This window comes from Dysidea avara, chromosome 3, assembly GCF_963678975.1.
Source record: "Dysidea avara chromosome 3, odDysAvar1.4, whole genome shotgun sequence".
NCBI lineage: Eukaryota > Metazoa > Porifera > Demospongiae > Dictyoceratida > Dysideidae > Dysidea > Dysidea avara.
The window spans coordinates 29,449,578-29,475,450 of NC_089274.1; the positions used below are offsets into that span (position 1 = coordinate 29,449,578).

Here is a 25,873-nt window from a genome sequence, read left to right on the forward strand (position 1 = left end):
CAAAGAAACCATCATGTAGAGAGTTCAGCTGCAAACAAAGCACCCAGTAGAAAGTTCCACTATGAACAGATCACCCTGTAGAGAGTTCAGTTGGAAACAAGTCATCCTGTAGAGAGATCAGCTAGAAGAAGTCACCTTGTAGAGAGTTCAGCTACAAAGAAACCACCATGTAAGAGAGTTTAGCTGCAAACAAATCACCTGTAGAGGGTTCAGCTAGAAACAAGTCACCCTGTAGAGAGATCAGCTAGAAACAAGTCACCCTCTAGAGAGTTCAGCTAGAAGAACTTACATTGTAGAGAGTTCAGCTACAAAGAAACTACCACGTAGAGAGTTCAGCTGCACACAAATCACCCTGTAGAGAGTTCAGCTACATTACAAGTCACCCAGTAGAGAGATCAGCTGTAAACAAATTATCTATAGGAAATAATTGACATGTAATAAATGTGTCTATTTGTATTATATATATATATAATTTGTACATTTACTGATAAAATCTGAAATAGCTAAAGTATTTAAAATCTGCTTCATCTTGTTCTTCTTCCTTTGGTAAAGAAAAGATAGGTTAAAAAGCCCTAATGCCGGCCTATGGCCGGATTTGGGGTATACAAATACAAAAAGAAGTGAAATCTAATCCAAAACAGCCAAGCTGTAAAAAATAGAGTGCGGCCCTCATTTCGGCTATGGTGAAAAATGATGTGAAATCCAAGGTGGCAGCCAAGAAATGGCTGTGATGGTAGGTTAATGGTAAAAATTTTAATAATTACAATTCAGGTGAATTTTGTACCAAGACCAAGCGGCATCAAATTTACCTGAATTGTTGTTATTAAAATTTTTACCATTAACCTACCATCACAGCCATTTCTTGGCCGCCACCTTGGATTTCACATCTTTTTTCACCATAGCCTTTCTGAGGGCCGCACTCTTTTTTTACAGCTTGGCTGTTTGCTGTTTTGGATTAGATAGTATATACTATGTACATAATATCTATGGTTATATGAATGCTACATCACCTGATCCATGAAAAAAAACTTTTTAGTTATAGGAAAAATTTTGCAAGGAAACATTCGCGAATGCACCTAAAATCGCGAAATTCGCGAATGTTTTCTTCCACAAATCATTCCCGTTATACGGTATATACTTACCTAACCGCAGGTGAGCATATCAAGACCAATGTTGCTGCCTCTTAGGCAAAGATAACCACTCAATAGGTTCATTTCAGAAGCAAGAATTTGGATGGTCATTTGCTGCCCAAGTAGTTATCACTTAATGTCAGTTCCAGTTTGCTAGGTTAGGTAATCCAAAGGCTGCAGCACATGTTGCTGTCAGACCTTCAGTGCTGGTCACTGTAAAGCTTTAATAATAATAATTTGTAATGTTCTACTCTTCGGCCCAAAAATCTTCACACAAAGCAGTCAGGGCATTTTACACCTACCTACTCACCACACATAATCAACTGTGGGTTGTGGGAGAATCAGATGATCACTGAAGGCAGTTGACTCGGATAAGGTTAGTGACAACATTAATTCAAAGCATGATTTGAGCAGTGTACTATCACCTGCATATGGGTGTGATGTTCCATTAAATCTATGCAATAGTACATTTCTATGATGACCTATACCTATAATTACAAACAGGCTTTGTCTGATAATTGGTCGCTACACTATCTAAATAGTGATAAATAGCATGAACATTGGCAAATTGCCACTTTACAGTAAAATAACACATTGTGAAATAATGATAGCAAAAAATTACAATTATTTTGTGCAATTTTATGTTTATGCACATATTCTGCAGGTGTTGGCCAACTTGCTAGTTTCATTGAAGTATGTCGCAGTACTGCAGAAGAAGAATTCAACATGGAACGACTAGCATTTCTTCACAGTGTTGGCACTGAGTTTGCCTCTTTGATTTATGACTTTTCTGATAAAGCTGGATTTGAAACATTCGATGAAAAGTGTAGCACTGTGTGGAGTTTTCTAAAAAAGAACCCCAAATTAGCGGGTAGTTTGGTAAGAATGGTCTTTGGCAAACATGCTTATGTCAGCTACAGTAATAAAATTATTACCCTATAATTAATTTGTTTTTGGTATTAATTTGCAGTGTATAGTAGTATGGCTTATAAATTCTTGGCAAGTTTAGTTCTCTGCCCTAATATCAGTGATTGGAATCCAATTGTAAAACAGCAACCTCTCTATTCCAAACACTTTGGGACCATGCTAATGTGTTTAAATATGGGGACATATATGTAATACATTAAGGACCATGGATAGTGTTTCAAGGTGCACATGTTTTAAGAAGGGCTTGTATGTGTATGCATGCAGGTTCTGATACGTTACCTATTTGTTTATACTCTGTAGGTAGAATGCAACAATCATCTTGAGTGGTTTAAAGAGCTGAAGGCTACACAAGGATCCATTGAAGTTGCTGCTATCACAAGAGTCAAAGATGTCAATGAATGGGGAGAATACATCATTTGTTCAACTGATGAAAAACCATTAATGACCATTGGAGATGCCATAAAGTTGAAAATTCATCGTTCAAATGCAGTGAAAACTGAATACACCCTTGATGATCTTCGTGACTTAGAGAGCAAGCTTGTTTTGATTACAGGCAAGCATTCAGCTGGAAAACAAGAAACTGATAGGTTTTTAAATGTAAGTACTAATATGTGAAAACCCAACACAATCATGCAAGCATAAATTTACAGTGAATACAATGGGTGACATAATTGTATAATATTTTAAAAAATTCATTAATTTTTTGAATGTTTTGCTCTCAGTGAAGATAGAGTCTAACAATTAAAGACTAGATATCATCTTATTTGCCTACTCAAAAGGAGTTTGAAAATCTTTTTTTAATTGCAGTAGACCAAAGGATACACAAGTTATGAGCACTTTTTACTGTTAACATCTTAGCTACTTTCTTTAGCAGAATGACTGCTCCACTAGAGTGTTTCAATCATTTTAGAGGAAGGATCCAACAATGCTTTAAGAAACGTTGTGTTGTAAAATACAACCTACACACTGAAAGGTTGGTACTGTACATTGTAGTACCCAATTGTACCTCAGAGTTAAATGTGAACATGGCTTGTGGTATATGCAAATTCCATTATCTCTGGCCTCCGTTGTAGTCTAATACCACACACTAAACTCTGCTACACTATGAAAGGACATTATTTCTGGACTAAATTAATTTAATATGGTACTATTGTATGCATTGCATAGCTTAACCATTTCTACTTACCCTTTGTCAGTTGACTGTTCGAGTTCACTGTTAAGGAAAATTATGACTCCAAAGCCCCTGCAAAAGAATTAAGCCCTTTGACTCCCTAATAGTATAGTTTTGTAAGCAGTACCCTTAATTTCCTATGCTTCCTGTCTTTCTGTTCTGTTCTGTTCATGCAAGGAATGAAAATTTATATTGTCTAGGCAAATAGCTTGTTGCCCACTCAACTTTCACATTGTCCTGACAGCATGTCAAAACATATCTGAAAAGGTATTTCACACACTGAATTAGTGGTGTACTGATACAAGAAACTAAACCAAACCAAGTTTATTTTGAAACTAACAATCCCATGCCAGTATACCTAAGTGTAACTATTTAGGTGAGGGGAACAAAATAGTGATGTTAAATATTAGTATGTTGGTGCACCCCTATATTTAATAGAGTTTACATTTGTACACAATAGAAAGCTTTTTGCACTTATTTTCTATAGTATTTACATCTTGTGTGCCGAATTACTGATGCACTACTTACTCTTCGAAGTGCTGGGCATGAAAAGTACATTGTATGGTCATATTCATTCTTCTGTGATTATGATGTTTATAATACCTTGGACAATCAAGCTAGAGCAATGGAATCTGAGTTGAAAGAGTGGACTGGGGAAATTGCAGCACTGCGCAGCCATTTTCATGCCTTAAACTACTTCACTACCCAGCAGTTATGCATTATTAGACAAAAACTTGGTCAGTTGAACTGTGAAACAATAAAGTCATTACCTGCAGATGTGTTGTCCATGTTGATGAGCATTTCTTTTAAAATATGTGAACAAGAGATCAAGGATGCATTGCAAGCCACTAAAGTTGAAGACACTGTTGTTGATAGAACATCCAGTAGTACTGATAAAATAAAGCCACCTGCTCCCTCAGATTATGATGTGAAAGTGTCTCAAATAATAGAAGGAGAAGATGTTAATATTGAAGTAACTATAGAGAAGAAACTTTCTCAGCTTATTGAGCAACTCACTGAGCTGGACCGAAAGGCGTTTGAAGAAATAAAAGACAGCAATTTTTCTGATGCAGTTGCATATTTGAGCATCAAACACTGTACCAATGAGAGCAGTCAAAATATGACAAAAAAATTCATACGACAAGCTTGTAAATGGTGCATGAAGGAAGGAGATACCTATGAAAATATGGATAAACATGCTTTAGTAAAAGTATTAGATTCATTTGGCTCACAAAACAACCAGAATCTTCAAGAAAATTCACAAGGTGCATGTGGCAGTGATACTATGCCTACATCACAAAACACAGGTGAGGAAATAGATGGTGATAACACTGACAATCAATTCAGTGGCTATCAGGAAAAGGAAAACACAGTTGCACAAACCAACAGTTCTATTAACATTGATTTCATTGAACAAGAACTTATTGAAAATGATATTCCGTCTGGATTAGCTCGTGAAGCAGCTAAGCTATTCCCTACTAATCTTAAAAAAGCACTTCGTTATTGCCTTGAGGAGCAAAATTTATCAACTACTGATGAACTGGTTCAGTCTGTAATCACTTGTTCATCTAATATGCGTGGAGACGGAAAAAGGTATGTATGTATGTCTGCACAGCTGTCCACGCCTGTGTAACCAAGAATTGTTAAAAAGGTCAATCTAAGGAGTAGGTATATACAGTGGACCCAAGGACCAGGGGACCCGCAGGGACCCAACTTTTCATGGCATTTTATATACTTCACAGTTTTATACATTCCATACCTGTACTAGATAGTCGAAGTGTGTCGTGTTTCATGGCCAATCCACCCTTTCTCCGTCACTGTGTCTCACACGATGTTTAGAAATTATAAGCGCCTCTCAAAACGGATCTGCAGCTAGCTGCACAATGAGCATACTTCGAGTGTTAATCGGACGGCTGCAGGTTCAAGGCTGCCTATGTCCAGTCATGGATTTTTTCTCCTTTCTCCACCTTTTCAAACATACTTTCTGTAGCAACTTTAAACAGGCTGTAGGACCAGGTGTCCTACAGACCTTCTGCACTTGTGCTGTAAAACCTTAATAAATAAAAATAAAAACTAGTCTACTATAATGCCTAGCTACTACAGTTCAGAAACATTGTGCAAACAAGTATTCCAGGTAAAATGAAGCAATCACTGCAAGTTACACCATCAGCTCAATAACCAAGATCTCAACCAAAACTTTACACTTCGTGCATCATGTGGTACACCATGGGTGCACGAAGGTGAAGACTTGCTAAAACCTTGATTAATACCAATTGCTTGAGCTGATGGCCAATGCTAAGCAGTCTAGACCCTTCAGCTAGCCCCTCAGGGTGGTAGGCGCTTATAATTTCTAGGCATTGTATGAGGCACCGCGATCTCTGTGACAGAGAAAGAGTGGTCTGGCCATGCATGACTAGCCACTGTGACTCACAAAGGTATCTAGTACAAGTATAGACTGTATAAATACTGTGAAGTATATAAAATTCCACAAAAAGTTGGATCCTTGGGTCCCAGTGTCTTTGGTCCCCAGGTCCAGTGTTTATACCTACCCCAATCTAAGCTACATAAATCTGTTTTGGTATATTTCCTAATGTATTGCCAAAAACACATTGTATGGGTGCCCTTTATAAATGGACCCATAACTTCTTTTTCCAGGGGCTACAATGCTGAAATTACTAACGATTTATTCAGTGGGCCCAGGCATTTCTATTGAGCTCTGCACAAAGAGATCAGAAGAAGCATGGGAACTAACAGCACTTGTAATTACACAAAACAAAAAAAAAAAAACAATCATACCTGCGATATCTGTAATCTTGACCATCATACAGTACTCCATTAAGGATTAAAACACTCTTCACATGAGATAAGGATTCTAAAAACTATAGTATAATGTAATTGCTTGTTGCAACAGATGGCAGTGTCCATCTTCATAGTGATAAACAGATGACACGGGTTTCTTTGCTTCAAGCGCATGAGTTGTGTATGTTTCTGTAACTTTTCTAGATATTTGGATAGAAAACTTTTGAATGATATATAGTTTGTAGGTTAATTAATGGGTGGGATCTGCACAAATCCATACAATTTACGCAACAAGCTAAACAATTTGAATATCATTAATGTGGGTAATAAAGAATGGTGGGTTCTATGTATCATTAACAATCAAACAAGTACATAGCTAACCATATAGACTACCAGTAATAATGAAAGTTGTATTATAAATTAAGCATAATTGTCTATCATACAGTATGGTAACAGTGTATGGTAAGAATGTTGGGCTTTCCCGCCATAAAATCTCCCCAAAACCAGCCTTACTTTTCCTTCAAGACAGCTTGGCAGTATTAGTCAGGCATAGTCAACGAAAATGTCTTCAGTGTAACCCCAAGCAATTCCAACAAGTTTCTATTATATATATTTTTGAACCAGGTGTGCCCACAGCCAGCAATAGGCTGGCTGTGGGCACACACTGAAATTGGTTTGGCAAAAACTGTGTGTCTGCATGTTGGTATGTCAAACAGGCTTTGAACTACGGAAAATAGTGGTGTGCTTGAGTTATGCTTCCTTAGCAATGTATAGCAATGTAATTTATGAATTACAATATAATTGGTAAATTACTAAATACGTTTAAGTTTAATGTACTGCATGTATTGTTACAAAATAAGGTAAGAAATAAGCGACAATAATTAACAGCATGCTGTGTGTTAATTTAATTTATAAAGAATTGATTAATTCAAGAGGTACTATTTACTGGGTGCCTGCTTTTTAGAAGTATGTAGCATAGCATCAACTTTTAAAAAATAATTTGAATGAATTTTCTACTAACTGACTGATGCTTTCAGCATAACTCAACTACAAATAGCACTACAGGCTCAATTCATTGACCATTTACTGTCACTTAGGCGCTAGATATGTTTTTATGGGTGTATTGTGGAAGCAATAATTATTGTCCACCTTTGTGCTCCATTTCTTTTTCCAATATAGTGTAAGTGTTGATTTACGGGTGGTGTGTAATGGCTTCCTTTGCTGACTATCATGTTTATATAAACCATCCATAATTTCTTTAGTGACTGGATTGATTGCAAAGGCATTTCCTGTATTGTGTTACATTTGTTGCATGTACTGTGTAACAGGTAGACATAGCTGAAACAAGTAAGCAAATAAATGCAAGAGGAATTTTGAATTCAAGTAAGGGTCATAGAAATAAAATGCAATGAACAAGGTAATTGGCTAACATCTGCATGCAGCTGTAGTAGTAGTTAGCTAAAGTAGACATTTAATCCCTACTTCAGTCATGCATGACTATGCTATTGACTAGCTATAAGACTGCAGTACAGGTATATGTACAATAGCAGTGTGGTTGATTTATACTTAAAATTTAATAAATGCTTGCCAATGTGTTGTAATGCTCAACCTATATTAAAGTATATGTGTCATATTGTAACTGTGCAATGTAGAAAAAATCCATATGTGGAACAATACGACAGAGTGAAAGTAAATGAATACCTTGAGTTGGAAAGGCTTGCAAAAGTTTTAGAGCAACTTGTTGATAAATTTTCAGGTATGGTGTATTGCCTGTAATGTAACTGAATGTTCCTGCTATCAGTATACAAATAGATGCTAAGTGTAGTTGTTTGTTTAGTCAATAAATTGTTTCATGCACATCAAACATACCAACATTTTAAATTAAGTATTTACATGCTTAACATTATGTGATTTGAGTATTTCTATCTTTGCAAACTAATAATGTTTCTTAACACTTAGAAGATCAAATCTTAAAACTCAAAGGTTTATATTAGAGTGTTGCTGTTAATAATAATCTAAACCAAAACAGCCAAGCTGTAAAAAAAGAGTGCGACCCTCAAAAAGGCCAGGATGAAAAAAGATGTGCAATCCAAGGTGGCGGTCAAGAAATGGCTGTGATGGTAGGTTAATGGCAAATATTTAATTATGACAATTCAGGTGAATTTGGTGCCAAATCCTAGTGGAGGAGGCAACACAAATTCATTTGAATTGTCGTATTTAATATATTTGCCATTAACCCACCATCACAGCCGTTTCTTGGCCGCCACCTTGGATTTCACATCTTTTTTCATCCTAGCCTTTTTGAGGGCCGCACTCTTTTTTTACAGCTTGGCTGTTTTGGTTTAGATATCACTTCTTTTTGTATTGCAAGCCACAAAGCAGGCCATTAACTTGGCTTTGGTGCTTCCTCCTAACTTGTTTTTTTTTCTTTTCTGCAGGAATTGTGGAACAAAGGAAGAAATTTTGTGTACAGCTTTTTGTCTGATTAAAAATATTTGTATATTAGATAATCACATACTGTAGGTAATAAGGTGACGTCTTATACATGACTGAACTGTAGCTGAAATTCCCATTGTTTGTAGCTGAACTCTTTTCAGAGTGACTTCTCTACATGGTGATTTGTTTCCAACACATATTTCTACAGGGTGATTTGTTTGTAGCGGATCCCTATAGGGTAACTTGTATCTACCTAATATCTCTACAGGGTGACTTGTTTGTAGCTGATCTCTCTACAGGGTGATTTGTTTATAGCTGAACTCTCTACATGATGGTTTCTTTGTAGCTGAACTCTGTACAAGGTAACTTCTTCCAGCTGATCTTTCTACAGGGAGACTTGTTTGTAGCTGAACTCTCTACATGATGCTTTCTTTGTAGCTGAACTCTCTACAAGGTAACTTCTTCTAGCTGATCTCTCTACAGGGCGACTTGTTTGTAGTCAAACTTTCTACATGATGGTTTCTTTGTAGCTGAATTCTCTACAAGGTAACTTCTTCTAGCTGATCTTTCTACAGGGCGATTTATTTGTAGCTGAATTCTCTACAGGATGATTTGTTTGCAGCTGAACTCTCTAAATGGTGGTTTCTTTGTGGCTGAATTCTCTACAAGATGACTTCTTATAGCTGATCTATCTACACAGTGATCTTTTCGTAGCTGAACTCTACAGGGTGATTTGTTTGTAGCTGAACTCTCTACATGATGGTTTCTTTGTAGATGAACTCTCTACAAGGTAACTTCTTCTAGCTGATCTCTCTACAGAGTGACTTATTTGTAGCTAAACTGTCTGCAGGGCGATTTGTTTGCATTTAAACTCTCTACAAGGTGATCGTTCTAGCTGATCTCTCTACAGGATGAATTGTTCTAGCTGATCTCTCTACAGGGTGACTTGTTTCCAGCTGAACTCTCTATAAGGCTAACTGTTTGTAATTGAACTCTCTACAGGGTGATTTGTTTGTAGTTGAACTCTCTACAAGATGATTTGTTTCTAGCTGATCTCTCTATAGGGTAACTTGTTTGTAGCTTAACTCTCTACAGGATGGTTTCTTTGTAGCTGATCTCTCTACAGGGTGACTTGTTTATAGCTGAACTCTCTACAAGGTGATTTGTTTGCAGCTGAACTCTTCACAGGTTGGTTTTTGTAGCTGAACTCTCTACAAGGTGACCTCTTCTAGCTGATCTGTCTACAGGGTGATTTGTTTCTAGCTGAACTCTCTACATGGTGGTTTCCTTATAGCTGAACTCTCTACAAGGTGACTTCTTCTAGCTGATCTCTCTACAGGGCGATTTATTTGTAGTTGAATTCTCTACAGGGTGATTTGTTTACAGCTGAATTCTCTACATGATGGTTTCTTTGTGGCCAAACTCTATGTAGGGTGATGTGGTTGTAGCTGAACTCTCTACAGGATGATTTGTTTGTAGCTGAACTCTCTACAGGATGGTTTCTTTGTAGCTGAACTCTCTGCAAGGTGATTTCTTCTAGCTGATCTCTCTACAATGTAACTTCTTCTAGCTGATCTCTCTACTGAGTGACTTGTGTCTAGTTGTACACTCTACAAGGTAATTTGTTTGTAGCTGAATACTCTACAGGGTGATTTTTTGTAGCCAAACTCTCTGCAGGGTGAATTGTTTATAGCTGAACTCTCTACAGGATGGTTTCTTTGTAGCTGATCTCTCTACAGGTGACTTGTTTCTAGCTGATCTCTCTATAGGGTTATCTCTTTGTAGCTGAACTCTCTAGAGGGTGATATGTTTGTAGCTGAACACTCTATAGGGTGATTTGCTTGTAGTTAAACTCTCTACATTGTGTCTAGTTTCTAGCTGATCTCTCTATAAGGTGACTTGTTTCTAGCCGATCTCTCTACAGGGTAACTTGTTTATACAGTAGCTGAAGGGTGGTTTCTTTGTAGCTGAACTCTCTACAGGGTGATTTGTTTCTAGTTGATCTCTCTACAGGGTTACTTTGTCTGGCTGATCTATCTAAAGGGTGATTTGTTTTTGTAGCTGAACTCTCTACAGGTCACTGGTTTCTAGCTGATCTCTCTACAGAGTAACTTTTTGTAGCTGATCTTTCTACAGAGTGATTTATTTGTAGCTGAACTCTCTGCAGGGTACTGGGAAGGAAATTTTGTGACATTTGACCACTTGTACAATAAGTAATAGTTTCGCTTAAAGATTACTCCAACTGTTCTATTAGAGTAGTTTCCTGTTTTAAAAGCAGACTTCCATAAACCGGTGAAACTTCCTTAGAACTAGTACTGTTCCTGCAAATACATATGTATAAATTAGTTTTGTGAATGTACATTAATATAGAATAAGCATTGTTATACTAGTTTTTTGGCATACTGATGGAGGTGTCTCTATTGTTTTATATTTGTGTGCCCCTTCTCTTAGAAAAGCTATCTAATGCAAGGTGCTTTCATAATTTTCAACCTGGTGAACCTAATTTAGTTCTTGTTCCTTCAGGTAAGTATGTATGTACGTTGTAAGCATATAAAACTTGTTACATATGCTAACATTACCATCAAGTATTTGCTGCCCTCGGTATTATTGATAGTATGTCTTGTATGGTGCCAGGGACACATCTAGTGTCTAATTCAGTCCAGGTTCAATTATTTCTAAATAGGTACAATGCTAAAGACAGCACTTTCTGTGTACTGTGATATACAACACCCATTTCCAAGCATGGAGGAAATTGTGATATGTACAGCACAAACTACCACTGAAGAAGTAAGTAAATAATGCATTGTTATCAGTCTATCAGATGATAAGATTTCAAACTGGTTGAAAACCTGACACAATTGTGCAAACCTAAATTTATAGTATAAAGCATTGAATAGATTAAGTGAAATACTTGCGTATTATTAAAAAAATTCTGTAAAATGCTTTGTTCTTAGTGAAGAAAGGACATAACAATATAAACCTGGATATCACTTTATTTACCTACTCAATCAATATGAGTTCGAAAATCTTTGTTTTGTTGCATTAGACTCAAGATATGGAAGTTATGGGTGTTTGTTTACATCACATTGAAACGATAGTATGCGATTCATCTTTCTTCACTAATTTTTCCTTTGTATGTAGTGAAGAAAGGTGATACAAGGAAATACTTACCCAGTAATCGACTTCCCTACTCATGGTCAACACAACATGATGGTGCGAATTTGAACTCCGTGTCTCATTCTGCCTGTAAGTTACAACCCTTTTAGTAAGCACCCGTCATTTATTTTCGCTATACTTGCTGTACAAATTGATCTTTCTGTTGTTGCCACTTTGTAGGGCTGTAACTCCTAAAGTTATTGGCATATGAGACGCACTTCACTAAGTAGATTATAACTATTTGATAAGCAGGATTCAAAAAAAATGCAAGATTGTGTCAAGTTTTCGCAGATCCAGTCACATTTCAATTGTTTGTAGTTGTCAGTTTGCTGGTTTGACACTCTACAGTTTAGGCAGTGTGCAAGGATTTATGATTGATCTTTGATGTGTTCTACTTTTTATTGATCTAGATCGTGTTACTGTGGCGAAGAGCTCTAAAGGATCCTGGTCATAAGCAAATATTTTGTCTCATTCATGGTGAAAAACTTTCTTACAAAGTTTGTGATGAATCCATAGCAGAATTAGATAAATTAAGTCAAGGAAATGATAGTAAGTGTTGTGGAAATCTACAATGTTAGTTAGTGTCCATGCAAAACCATCTAAGCTATAAAGAAAGCCTGGGTGAAAGAGTTGTGAAATCAAAAGTTGCAGCCATTTCATGTTAATACACCCCTGGCCATTATTGCAACTGATTGTGATTAACATCATTGCAGCCATTTATTGGTTACCACCTTTGATTTCACAAACAGGCTTTTGAAGGCTCATTAATTTTACAGCTTACCTGTTTTGCATGGATTTAACTTCTTTCTTTTTAACTTTAAATACCCCCCAAAGCCAACTATAATCTGGCTTTCGGACTTGTCAAATAATGACATAGAACTCTCCAAGTACTCAGTACAGCTGACCTTGGTATCAAGACACACGATAGTGTGTCGTGCGGCCCAAGAAGCCGGTGAGTATATTGACAGGAAGAAAGAAAGTATCATTTTCACACCTTTGTATCTTGGTGATACCTTATCCGATTGAAACCAATTTTCCTACAGAGTTTCCCACCAGCCGGGGGAGTCTACATACCAAATGTGAAGGAAATCGCTCCAGCCATTTCCGAGATACGAGCTGCCAAAGTTTCAATTTTTTCTTCGTTTTTTTTCTTCTTCGTGTTTTCACACACTTACAAAAATCGCTATAAAATGCAAGCACGTACTCCAATCACCTTGAAATTTGGCACACAGAAAGGGAGTCCAAAGGCGAATCCTAGCATCACATTTGGTGCAAATCCGATTAATGGTTTGGGAGTTATGACCGATTATTCGCGTAAAACAAGATCGATTTGTTGTCACGCCTACAGGGTAAACCGCTTCATGGAATAAGTTGAAAATTGCTATGTGGATGGAGTAACCATCGTAGGAGTGCCTTTTGGTGGTTTGAAAGGAATCGAGATAAAGACCATGGAGATATGACACAAAATCCTATTTGTGTCACAATTACACGATCGATTTTTATGAATTAAAAAGTATTAGTTTTTACACCTACTAGACAAACCGCTCAGAGCAATGAGCTGAAAATCAATGTATAGCTGGAATAATCTTCATAGAAAGTCCTTGCAGTAGTACAGAAGAATCAGATTACAAACCACTGAGTTATGATTCGAAAGCCAACTCCGTGTAGCAAATGCGAGATCGAGATACTCTAATAGAACAGTCACCCTAATAGACCATTCAACTAATTTATTTACTCCATTGTAGAATTCTATTACATTACAAGTTATTCTGTAGGGAGTTCAGCTGCAAACAGTTAATCTTATAGACAGTTCAGCAAGAAACAAGTCACTCTATAGAGAGTTCAGCTGCAAATATATTGCTGTAGTGATTCAGAACATTACAAGTCACACTGAAAGGAGTTCAGCTATAAACAAGTCATGCACCCTGTAGAGAGTTCAGCTACAAGCAATTCACTCTGTAGGAGTTCTGCTACAAACAAGTCTTCATGCAGAAAGTTTAACAACCAAAATCCACCGTGTAAAGACTTCAGTTTTACTAACAAGTTACTCTGTAGAGAGATCAGCTAGAAATAAGAGAGATCTCAGCTAGAAAACGTCACCTTGTAGAGAGTTCAGCTACAAACAAATCACACTGTAGAGAGATCAGATAGAAGAAGCCACCTTATAGAGGGTTCAGCTGTGAAGTGATCACCCTGTAGAGAGTTCAGCTACAAAGAAACCATCCTGTAGAGAGATCAGCTAGAAAAAAGTCACCTGTAACGACATCAGCTACAAAGAAACCATCCTGTAGAGAGTTCAGCTACAAACAAATCACCCTGCAGAGAGATTGGCTACAAAAAGCACCCTGTAGAGTATTCAGCTACTAACAAATCACCTTGTAGAGTGTACAACTAGACACAAGTCACACAATAGAGAGATCAGCTACAAGAAGTTACATTGTAGAGAGATCAGCTAGAAGAAATCACCTTGCAGAGAGTTCAGCTACAAACAAATCACCCTGTAGAGAGTTCAGCTACAACCACATCACCCTACATAGAGTTTGGCTACAAAGAAACCATCATGTAGAGAGTTCAGCTACAATCAAATCACCCTGTAGAGAGATCAGCTAGAAGAAGTCACCTTGTAGAGAGTTCAGCTACAAAAAAACCACCCTGTAAAGAGTTCAGCTGCAAACAAATCACCTTGTAGAGAGTTCAGCTATAAACAAGTCACCCTGTAGAGAGATCAGCTACAAAGAAACCATCCTGTAGAGAGTTCAGCTACAAACAAGTTACCCTATAGAGAGATCAGCTTGAAACAAATCATATTGTAGAGAGTTCGGCTATAAACAAATCACCCTGTAGAGAGTTCAGCTACGAAAAGATCACTGTGTAGATAGTTCAGCTATAAGAAGTCACCTTGTAGAGAGTTCAGCTACAAAGAAACCACCATGTAGAGAGTTCAGCTGCAAACAAACCACCCTGTAGAGAATTCAGCTACAAATAAATCACTCTGTAGAGAGATCAGCTAGAAGAAGTTACCTTGTAGAGAGTTCAGCTACAAAGAAACCATCATGTAGAGAGTTCCGCTACAAACAAGTCACCCTGTAGAAAGTTCAGCTAGAAGAAGTTACCTTGTAGAGAATTCAACTACAAAGAAGCCATCATGTAGAGAGTTCAGCTACAAACAAGTCACCCTGTAGAATGATCAGCTAGAAGAAGTTACCTTGTAGAGAGTTCAGCTACAAAGAAACCATCATGTAGAGAGTTCCGCTACAAACAAGTCACCCTGTAGAAAGATCAGCTAGAAGAAGTTACCTTGTAGAAAATTCAGCTACAAAGAAACCATCAAGTTGAAAGTTCAGCTACAAACAAGTCACCCTGTAAAGAGATCAGCTAGAAGAAGTTACCTTGTAGAGACTTCAGCTACAAAGAAACCATCATGTAGAGAGTTCAGCTACAAACAAGTCACCCTGTAGAAAGATCAGCTAGAAGAAGTTACCTTGTAGAGAATTTAGCTACAAAGTAGCCATCATGTAGAGAGTTCAGCTACAAACAAGCCGCCCTGTAGAATGATCAGCTAGAAGAAGTTACCTTGCAGAGAGTTCAGCTACAAAGAAACCATCAAGTTGAAAGTTCAGCTACAAACAAGTCACCTGTATAAAGATCAGCTAGAAGAAGTTACCTTGTAGAGAATTCAGCTACAAAGAAGCCATCATGTAGAGAGTTCAGCTACAAACAAGTCACCCTGTAGAGAGATCAGCTAGATGAAGTTACCTTGTAGAGAATTCAGCTACAAAGAAGCCATCAAGTTGAAAGTTCAGCTACAAACAAGTCACCCTGTAGAGATATCAGCTAGATACAACTACCTTATAGGGATCAGTTACAAACAAATAACCCTGTAGAAGTATATGTTGGAAACAAATCACCATGTACAGAGGTCAGCTGGAAACAAGTCACTCTGAAAAGAGTTCAGCTACAAACAATGGGAGCTTCAGCTACAGTTCAGTTATGTATAAGAAGTCACCTTATTACCTACAGTATGATTATCTTTCATTGTTAAATATACAAATATTTTTAATCAGACAAAAAATTGTACGCAACAGTCTTCCTTTGTTCCACAATTCCTGCAGAAAAGAAAAAAAAGACAAGTTAGAAGGAAGCACCAAAGCCAGTTAATGGCCAGTTTTGTGGCTTGCAATACAAAAAGAAGTGATATCTAAACTAAAACAGCCAAGCTGTAAAAAAGGAGTGCAGCCCCCAAAAAGGCCAGGATGAAAAAAAGATGTGAAATCCAAGGTGGCGGCCAAGAAATGGCTGTGATGGTAGGTTAATGGCAAAAATTTTAATTACGACAATTCAGGTGAATTTGGTGCTGAATCCTAGTGGAGGAGGCAACGCAAATTCACCTTAATTGTCGTAATTAAAATTTTTGCCATTAACCTACCATCACAGCCATTTCTTGGCCGCCACCTCGGATTTCGCATCTTTTTTCATCCTGGTCTTTTTGGGGGCCGCACTCTTTTTTTGCAGCTTGGCTTTTTTGGTTTAGATAAAATTTACAGTAACACCCACCTGCCAAAACTCAGCACTGATAGTAGCAGGAATTGATCCCAAAGAATCAATAACAATTGGTATCACACTTCATGAAGTCATCCACAATCTACTTAATATCAAGATGCACTGTAGTGTGTCATGTGGTCCAAGAAGCCAGTGCGTCACACCAGTGTGTTACTGACAGGAGGAACAATAATGCAATTTTCACGCATACATATATCTGTGCTACCTTTACAAAATGAGATGATTTTTACTGTAGAAATGTCTTCCACTTTCAGTAGTCTACATACCAGATTTAAGCATAACTAGTTTGAAGTATCCTGAGATATGAATTTGGCTTTATTTTATTTATTTTTGCACACTTACAAAACCTGATATAAATCACAAACTCATTATTCGATTGCATTACAATTTGGCACACATAAGGCAGGTTTAAACGCAAATCTTGCCACCAGGTTTGGTTGGAATACGATTAAAGATCATGAAGTTATTAACATACAATAACACTAATATGTTGTCATTCCTAAATGGTAAACTGCTTATAGCATGATATATATGTGGATAGGTTAACTATTGAACCTCGTGGTTTGGAAGAAATCAAAGCAAAGTAAAGACCATGAAGATGGAACGTAAAAACCAATATGTTACAATCATGTGATTGAGATTTGCTAGTAAAAAAATTACTTACTATGCCTACCAAACTAACTGCTCAAGAGAACAAGCTGAAAATCAGTGTACAGATGGATTGATCATCGAAGGCCTTTCAATGGTGTAAATCAGATTTAAAGCCATTGAGTTATAATACAAAAACCACCAAGATATTCTAATAGTGCAGTCACCCTAATAGAGCATTCAGCTAAGAAATAAATAACTTTATTAGAGCATTACAAGTCATCTTGTAGAGAATTCAGCTGTGTTATAAGTTACCCTGTATAGAGTTCAGCAACGAATAAGTCACCGTGTAAAAAGAGTTTAGCTATAATCCAGTCCAGCACCATGTGGAGAGTTCAGCTAAGTTACAAGTTCAGTTATGTTACCAGTCACCCTGATGAGAGTTCAGCCAAGTTACAACCACCCTGTAGAAAGTTCAACTACCCCCTGTAGAGAGTTCAGCTACATTAAAAGTTACCCTGTAGAGAGTTCAGCTAAGTTACAAGTCATCCTGTAGAAAGTTCAGCTACAAATAAGTCACCCTGTCACCTTGTAGAGAGTTCAGCTACATTACAAGTCTCCTTGTAGTGAGTTCAGCTATGTAACAAGTCTTATTGTAGAGAGTTCAGGTATGTTACAAATCTCCCTGTAGAAAGTTCAGCCACATTACAAGTCACCTAGCCAAGAGTTCAGCTACTTACAAGTCACCTATGTAGTAGAGAGTTCAGTTATAATTACAAATAGCCCAATAAATAGTTCAGCTGTGTTGCAAGTCTCCCTGTAGTGAGTTCAGCTACATTACAAGTCACCCAGTAGAGTTCAGGTACAAGTCACCAAGTAGAGAGTTCTGCTACATTATAAGTCACCCAATAGAGATTTCAGCTATATTACATATCACTTAGTAGAGACTGTAGCTACCACATTCAAAATTTCAGCAAATCATTTGTGAAATACAAGCCCTCAAAGTTAGGCTTAATTTCTTTTTCTCTCTCTCTCTGTCTTTCTTTCTTTCTTCTTAATTCTTAATTTTTCTTCTTTTTGCATACTTTGCAAAACCAGTATATAATTCAAATGCACGACTCCAATTTGAGGACATTAATGAGGTGAATTCACATACCAAATCTGGTGCAAATCGAGTAGATATTCACGGAGTTACGGATGATTTTAAAAAGACCAATATTTTGTTACACTTGCAGGGTAAACTGCCTAAGGGCACAGTAGTGATTCCTAATAGAGATCACCTATGTTTTGCCAAAATCCTACTCACCTGTTTGTTAGGTTAGGTAATCCAAAGGCTGTAGCATATGTTGCTGTCAGACCTTCAGTGCTGGTCATTGTAAAGCTCTAATAATAATAACCTAAACACCACCTTAGAAAGTTCCCTCAACTAAAAAGAAGTCTTAAAAGCTAATTTGGAAGAGGTCTAGGTTCACTAGTAAATATGAAGTCAAAAGGAATATTTTTATATTAAGTTCATACCAGAGCAGCAATGTTGTTGCTACCACTACATACTTAACATATCGCAATGCACATGTGTGCATCCAAATACACATTGCTGACCATAACATGCTATACACTGCCTAATGTTGGATATATCAAAGCTGTATATAGGTACAAAGTACACTCAGGAAACAATACACTGGTGTTTGTTAACTTTGATCAAGACACATGGTAGTGTGTCGTACGGCCCAAGAAGCCGGCACGCGACACCGTGAGTATATTGACAGGAAGAAAGAAAACGTGATTTTCACTCATATGTAGCTTCATGCTCTCTTATCCAATTGAAACCAAATTTGCTACAGAAGTGCCCATGCGGTAGGGGAGTCTACATACAAACTTTGAAGAAAATTCAGCCTTTTCCAAGATACAAGTGACCAAAAGTTCAGTTGTTTTCTTCTATTTCTTTTCACACACTTTGCAAAATCTGCCATAAAATGCAAACATTTACTCTGATCAAACTGAAATTTGGCTCACTTAAAGGGTTCATTAAAGCGAATCTAAGTACCAAGATTGGTAGGAATCTGTTACAGAATCACAAAGGTATGATGGATTATTCACATAAAATATGATCGAACTTCTGTCACACCCACAGGGTAAACCCCTTGAAGGAATGGGTTGAAATTTGCTATTTAGATGGAGTAGCCATCATTGTAGGAGTGCTTTTTTGTGGTTTGAAAGGAATTGAGATAAAGACCATAAAGATATGACACAAAACCCAACATGTGTCACAATTATGTGATCGAATTTCTTGAATAAAAAAACTATTAGTTCTCATGCCTACCAGGCAAACTGCTTAGAAGAGTGAGCTAAAAACCAGTATGTAGATGGAATAATCTATAAGGCTGAAAAACCTTCTGTCTGTCTGTCTGTCTGTCTGCATTCAAATTGAGTTCACGCATTCTTTTTGCCAGTTGTTGCACGTATTGAAGTGGTTTTGACACCAAACAAAACGTTTATCATCTAGGAATAAGCTAGCGTTTAAATGAAGGTTCTAAGTGCCGTCGTTCATCATTTACAGCGCTTTAGTGCAAGGGTGTAGAGCAAAACCTCGCTTGAATTTTTTCTGTAAACCACACGCAAACTGCAAGTAAACACCTACTTATGCATGCCTATATAAGATGCTTTTAAGGCTGACTTTTAATGATAGGTAATTGGCTTAGTGGTAGGGCACTCGCTTCGTAATTGCAAGGTCCTGAGTTTGATCCAGCTAGAGGCTACTTTCTTTTTCTTTTTTTCACTCTGGCAACTTTTTTAGTGCAATCTTTTTTCTGCTACAAGAAACTATTCATGTAATTTCCTCTGATTCTGAACCTTATTGATGCAACATTCTTTTCTGAATGTGTGCCATTTTATTTTAACTCTCACACTGTAAAAATGAAGTGTGCTTTGTGCAGGAAAATAGTGTCATTGGGCACACTTTGGTGTCACAGGGCACACTGACTTTTTGTGCACAAAGCACACTTCATTTAAATTTTAGAGTGCAATGTAAACACTTTGACATCAACTTGTAATGCTTTTGTATAGAAATAAGGATAATTGTAATGAGCTATTGCTGGAAATGTGAGACCATATGTCTATAGAGTAGACGTTGTTTCAATGTTGAATGAGTATCCTTACCATTGTCACTAACTGAGGTAGTGCAAATAGGTAGTAATAGAAATAGTGACTGAGGTAGTGAAAGGTACAGGATGTAGTACTGCTGGAGTGTACTTGCAGTACATTACACGACTTTGGTAACATACAGTTGAATGTGTTTGCATGGGTTAAATATTGCTTTAAAATGAATGAGTGAGTATAAGCTATTGTTTAGTTTTTTCCAGCACTAATTAAGTTACACTGTATGTGTATAAGTGTACTGAAGTGTAGTGTTTCCATGGGGCAGGGCTATAGACTTGTTTCAGCATTATACTTATATCCTACTAATTGAAGTAACTATAATGTAACTATGGGGCAATGGAGTTCATCAGAGTAAAAGCCACTGAGTTATAATACAAAATCCAACTACGTGTAGCAAGTACGCGATTGAGATACTGTGATAGTACAGTCACCCTATTAGAGCATTCGGCATTGTTAGTAAGTTAGCATTCAGCTACGTAACAAGTCACTGTAGAGAGTTCAGCTATGCAACAATTCACCCAGTAGAGACTTCGGCTAAAACAAGTTACCCAGTAGAGAGTTCAGCTATAAAAAAGTCACCCTATTAGAGCATTCAGCATTGTTAGTAAGTTAGCATTCAGCTACGTAACAAGTCATTGTGTAGAGAGTTCAGCTATGCAACAATTCACCCAGTAGAGACTTCGGCTAAAACGAGTTACCCAGTAGAGAGTTCAGCTATAAAAAAGTCACCCTATAGAGAGCTCAGCTACAAACAAATCACCCTGTGGAGAATTCAGCTACAAAAGCCACCTAGTAGAGAGTTCAACTACAAAAAGTCACCCTGTAGAGAGCTCAGCTTCAAACAAATCAACCTGTGGAGAGTTCAGCCACCCCGTAGAGAGATCAGCCAGAAAAAAGTCATCTGTAGAGTTCAGCTACAAACAGGTCACCCTGTAGAGAATTCAGCTAACAACAAGTCATGATCACCCAGTAGAGAATTCAGCGTTACCCTGTAGAGAGCTCAGCTACAATCAAACCAACTTGTGGAGAGTTCAGTTACAAACACACTACCCTGTAGAGCGATCAGCCAGAAAGAAGTCACCTGTAGAGTTCACCTACAAACAGGTCACCCTGTAGAGAATTCAGCTACAAACAAACCACCCTGTGGAGAGTTCAGCTACAAACAAATCACCCTGTGGAGAGTTCAGCTACAAAAAAATCACCCTGTAGGCAGTTCAGCTAAACAAGTCACCCTGTAACAAAAGGTCACAATGTAAAGAGCTCAGTTACAAACAAATCAACCTGTGGAGAGTTCAGCTACAAACAAGTCATCCTGTACAGAGTTCAGCTACAAACAAGACACTCAAGATTCAGCTACAAGGTATATAGTGATCCAGTAGAGATTTCAGCTCCAAAGAAGTCACCTGTAGAGAGTTCAGCTACAAACAAGTCACCCTGTAGGGAGTTCATCTACAAGCTAGTGACCCAGTAGAGAGTTCAGCTACAAAATGTCACCCTGTAGAGAGTTCAGCTACAAACAAGTTACCTTGTAGTTGTAGAGATTTCTGCTACAAGCCAGCCAACCTGTAGGTGTAATAATACAGTATTAATGTTTAGTTACGCTACCACTCACCTATTTACGTGCTCTGTTCCTCGGATCTTCATTCTTCACCTCCAGCAATCCATTGATTGAGGAGGGGGTTTGGTAAGTGCCAGGGGGACTCATCTGCCATGGTATATGGCCTAGGCAAGGTTATGTAATTCCAGCGGGGCCAAAGTAGGAAGTACTTTTGGTTTATTGATGCTTGGGTAATGAAAGAGTTTAGAGCAGAGAAGCGTCTCTGTCCTAAACTCTTTACAATAGAGGCCAAACGGGAGAACCTAGTGGATAAGGCAGATATCCTAAGTGAGGCCCCCTGGCTGTCTCAGACTCCTCTAAGGAGAATGGACGAACTGCTTATAGCAGTAGTAGGTGATGTGTTGACCTGCGGGTCACCACTAATTTGTGTCACATGGCTTTAGCCAGATTGTGACAGCATCAACACCTGTGCGCAGGTGCCAGATTGTGCTAGTGATCTGGTTGGGAGAACGTCTCCTGGTAGTGATCTGGATGGGAGAGCGTCTCCGGCTAGCAATCTGGTTGGGAGAGCATCTCTAGTTGGCAGTTTGAATGGGAGAGCGTCTCCTAATAATGATCTGGATGGGAGAGCATCTTCAGCTAGTGATCTGGTTGGGAGAGCGTCTCCTGGTAGTGATCTGGATGGGAGAGCGTCTCCGGCTAGCAATCTGGTTGGGAGAGCATCTCTAGTTGGCAGTTTGAATGGGAGAGCGTCTCCTAATAATGATCTGGATGGGAGAGCATCTTCAGCTAGTAATCTGGTTGGGAGAGCGTCTCCTGATACTGATCTGGATGGGAGAGGCAAGCAGCTGTTAGCAACCCAATTTCCTGATGGCACTCTGAACTGGAGGGGCTTGTCTGTGACTGCAGGCAGGATAAAAGAGCATCTCTCCTGACAAAGATTTGAACTGCGAGCGTCCCTCAATAGCAATCTCTACTTGTGGTAGCAGCTGGCAGGGTGAAGGAATCCAGTCAGACCTACAGCTGAAGAACTCGCAACAAAATGCATATGATAGTACAGTCTTTCATGTAAATGTTTAGAGTACAACAACAACAACAACAACATTATGTGTCTACTTAGCTTGCTCCACTGCTTACCAGGGCTGAGCGATACTACCGTTTTAGCGATATATCGCGATGTTTTGAAAGTATCGATATCGCGATATTTTGTTATTAACCATCGTGATACCATGCCTGTACATTACTGTCATTAAAAACCCATTTGTTATGCAGTAGTAGGCTAAGAATTCTTGTAAATGATAAAGTCCACCCATCTGGTTTCCCCTGCAGAGAGGTGTGAACACCATACCAACCTCAAAGCATGTGTTACAATAACTGTTACTGTAAACAAGGATGATAGTGGCTAGTTTGTTATCACCTATAAGGACTTCCTGCAGGAATGCTGAGCAATAAGCTATGTAGCACCAGCTATGATTGACTTATTGGTAAGTAGCGTGAACTATTCAGTATCGTGAATAGTGGCTTTAGAATCGATCGTGATACCAAAATGGCAGTATCGGTCAGCCCTACTGCTTACACTACATATGTATGTAAGTACCACTATTGACAATGGGATACTGACTAGAATTTTTAACTGCCAACATACTATGCCAATTAACATAGAGTACCTGTGTGTAGTGAAGTTTGTGAACTGTTCAGTGGGTAGGGACAGGGTGGGAAGATTTGTTACAACAGGTATGAATTACTGCCAACGTGTTCTGCTCACTTTGTTGCGCATGCGTTGTTCTTATTGGAGCCCACTGTTGCATGCTAATATTTTGGGTACTTGCGCAGCCTGCGCTTCACAACATTAACTGTGTTTAATAACTTAAACTTTATTTAATGTTTAGTTACGCTACCACTCACCTATTTACGTGCTCTGTTCCTCGGATCTTCATTCTTCACCTCCAGCAATCCATTGATTGAGGAGGGGGTTTGGTAAGTGCCAGGGGGACTCATCTGCCATGGTATATGGCCTAGGCAAGGTTATGTAATTCCAGCGGGGCCAAAGTAGGAAGTACTTTTGGTTTATTGATGCTTGGGTAATGAAAGAGTTTAGAGCAGAGAAGCGTCTCTGTCCTAAACTCTTTACAATAGAGGCCATAGGTAGGTCATGATATGTAGTATGTATATCATGATCTACCCCCCCAAGCATCAAGGTTATTTATTTAGACCGTGTAATGTGCAGAAATGATGATGGTGGCAACGTCTAGTAATATGCAAGATAAGCTATGCTTGCAGCATACAGAAGATGATGATGATGTGCAGGCTGAGCAACGGTGACATACAAAACAAGCAGTGGCAGTGACATACGTTGGTATACGGACAAGCAATGGTGACGACATACATATCAAGCATGACAACGTAAACATTAGGAAGACATAACGTACACGCAAACTAACATGCAACTAACAACCCAATGGTGTGCCCCGTACCAATTGCCTGGCAAAGTTGTGGAACACATCCTAACCATAGAACTACAGATATATGACGAAGACACTGTATCGTGTACACATTAGAGCAAGCACTGTGTTTTGAAACAATTCCTGTTGAAGATGAATAGGTTGAAGTTTCCTTTAGTGACAATAAAATGGACTTTTCCTTGGGACTATTATAAGACTCAAGGGGTATGGTGTGCAAGAAGCTGGCACAACGCCATGAAACTACTATGCAAAGTTCTAATATGTACTTGGCTGCTTTTCAACATACAATTTATGATAACCATGTGTTTGTGTTGTTGTTTTTACAAAGCAACTCTTATTATTTCACATTTTACTGGGGTGTACCAATAGAGAAATTTCTGAACCGATCCAATATAAAGCGATATACTGAGTCAGAACACCGATACCGACCCAATATAATAAAGTGCAGCTATACATTTAGATTAGAGGAAACTGAGAAACTTTAACTTGCCATAAGATACACTTAGTAAGTAGTTCCAAGTGCTAACAATCACTGCCAATGGTTGATTGTCTGTGGTGGTGTGGCCTCAATTGACAGCCCCAATTAACAGCCGAGGCCGTGAGGCACCCACAAGTTTATTTTTTTTTATTATTATTATTATTATTTAGTGCGTGCTCCCACCAAGATAAGTCCAAATCACTCCGTATTTTTAATGGCTTGTAGCAGGAGCTTACAAGCGCCGAAGGCGCGAAGGAGCGCGACACTAGTGGTTCCAACATTTGACTAATTACTTAAACCTCAGTCCATGTAGGGCATTCATCCTATATTCGCTGCTACTCAGTGGTTTATTGCATCATCACTTTTAAGCTGTTAATTTTCAAAGGAAGCCATGATGAGTCTAAGTACTTGTGTGCTATTTGTAAACTAAAAGGGACTGAACAACTCTTAACAATGAACTAAGTAGCCATATGTTTTGTAAGCTCTCTGTGCTGTACTGAGGACCAGAAACGGAGTTGTGTTGAAATAATTCTTTTAATTACCCTACCAGTATTACTGACACTCTATGGCTGCATATTAACTGCTAGCACCTGTTAACATAACCAAGCACAGCCCAGGAAATTACTGCTCTCTTTATAAGGACATGTTTCATTAACAAAAGATAGAACACAGCTATATCCAGAGTGTCATGCTCCCCCGCGCCCACAAGCTTCTGCTTGTAGAGATGGCTGGTTGTTTCAAGCTGTGTTTCTAGTTTATTCATCCCATGGTTACTTTTATTTTATTTATTTATTTTTTTTTGTTTTATTTTTTTATAGCTCTCCACTATGATCATTTTTGTATGGTTATAACAAAGAATGTCTGCTATGCGCATATTTCTATGGCTTCTCGTAGCGTAGCACTTCTTTTCAAGGATAAAACTACTGTTTCCCCAGCTTTGTTTGCTATATAACAGAGGGTATAATGTGGCTTTACCATGGCAAAGACTATTTGGGTATATTATATTGATTTTGGCAGCTATATTGAGACCAACCGATATTGGCAAAAGACAAAATCGCCATATTGGCCACTGATACGATGTACCGGTACGTCCCCACTGATTGTATACAAATATATACAGTGTGTGTGGGGACAGTGTGCAAGATTATACTAGTACACCAATTGGTGTTATACTGTTGCTTACCCGATGCAGCATCTTGTTTGAGGCCGCTTCGCGATAGTCGTGGTGTTTGTCCTCGAAGATTCTAATTGATGCCCACCACGTGATTTCCCTGCATTTTTGTTGATTAGGTGGCGTCCGACGAACTGGTTATGGTATAAGGTGGAGCTGTAGTTACTGTTGGTATTGAGTCCAGCGGCGTCGGAGCTGTCCCAGGCGACCGTGACACCGTGCGTGGGCCAAGGTAAGCAACTTGTGGAAACGACCCTGAAGGTGGCTACTAGCATTGTAGT

At 38.4% G+C, this 25,873-nt stretch overlaps 1 protein-coding gene across 1 annotated transcript in view; it reads left to right on the plus strand.

Annotated features, from left to right (window-relative positions):
• LOC136250635 (E3 ubiquitin-protein ligase rnf213-alpha-like) overlaps positions 1–25,873 on the plus strand; it is a 486,640-nt gene that overhangs the window by 222,003 nt on the left and 238,764 nt on the right. The window contains exons 35-41 of the mRNA XM_066042860.1: positions 1,795–2,009; positions 2,358–2,654; positions 3,716–4,821; positions 7,680–7,783; positions 10,915–10,986; positions 11,147–11,250; positions 12,030–12,168. Of these exons, the coding sequence (XP_065898932.1) occupies positions 1,795–2,009; positions 2,358–2,654; positions 3,716–4,821; positions 7,680–7,783; positions 10,915–10,986; positions 11,147–11,250; positions 12,030–12,168 (2,037 nt within the window). The remainder of the gene's footprint in view (positions 1–1,794; positions 2,010–2,357; positions 2,655–3,715; positions 4,822–7,679; positions 7,784–10,914; positions 10,987–11,146; positions 11,251–12,029; positions 12,169–25,873) is intronic.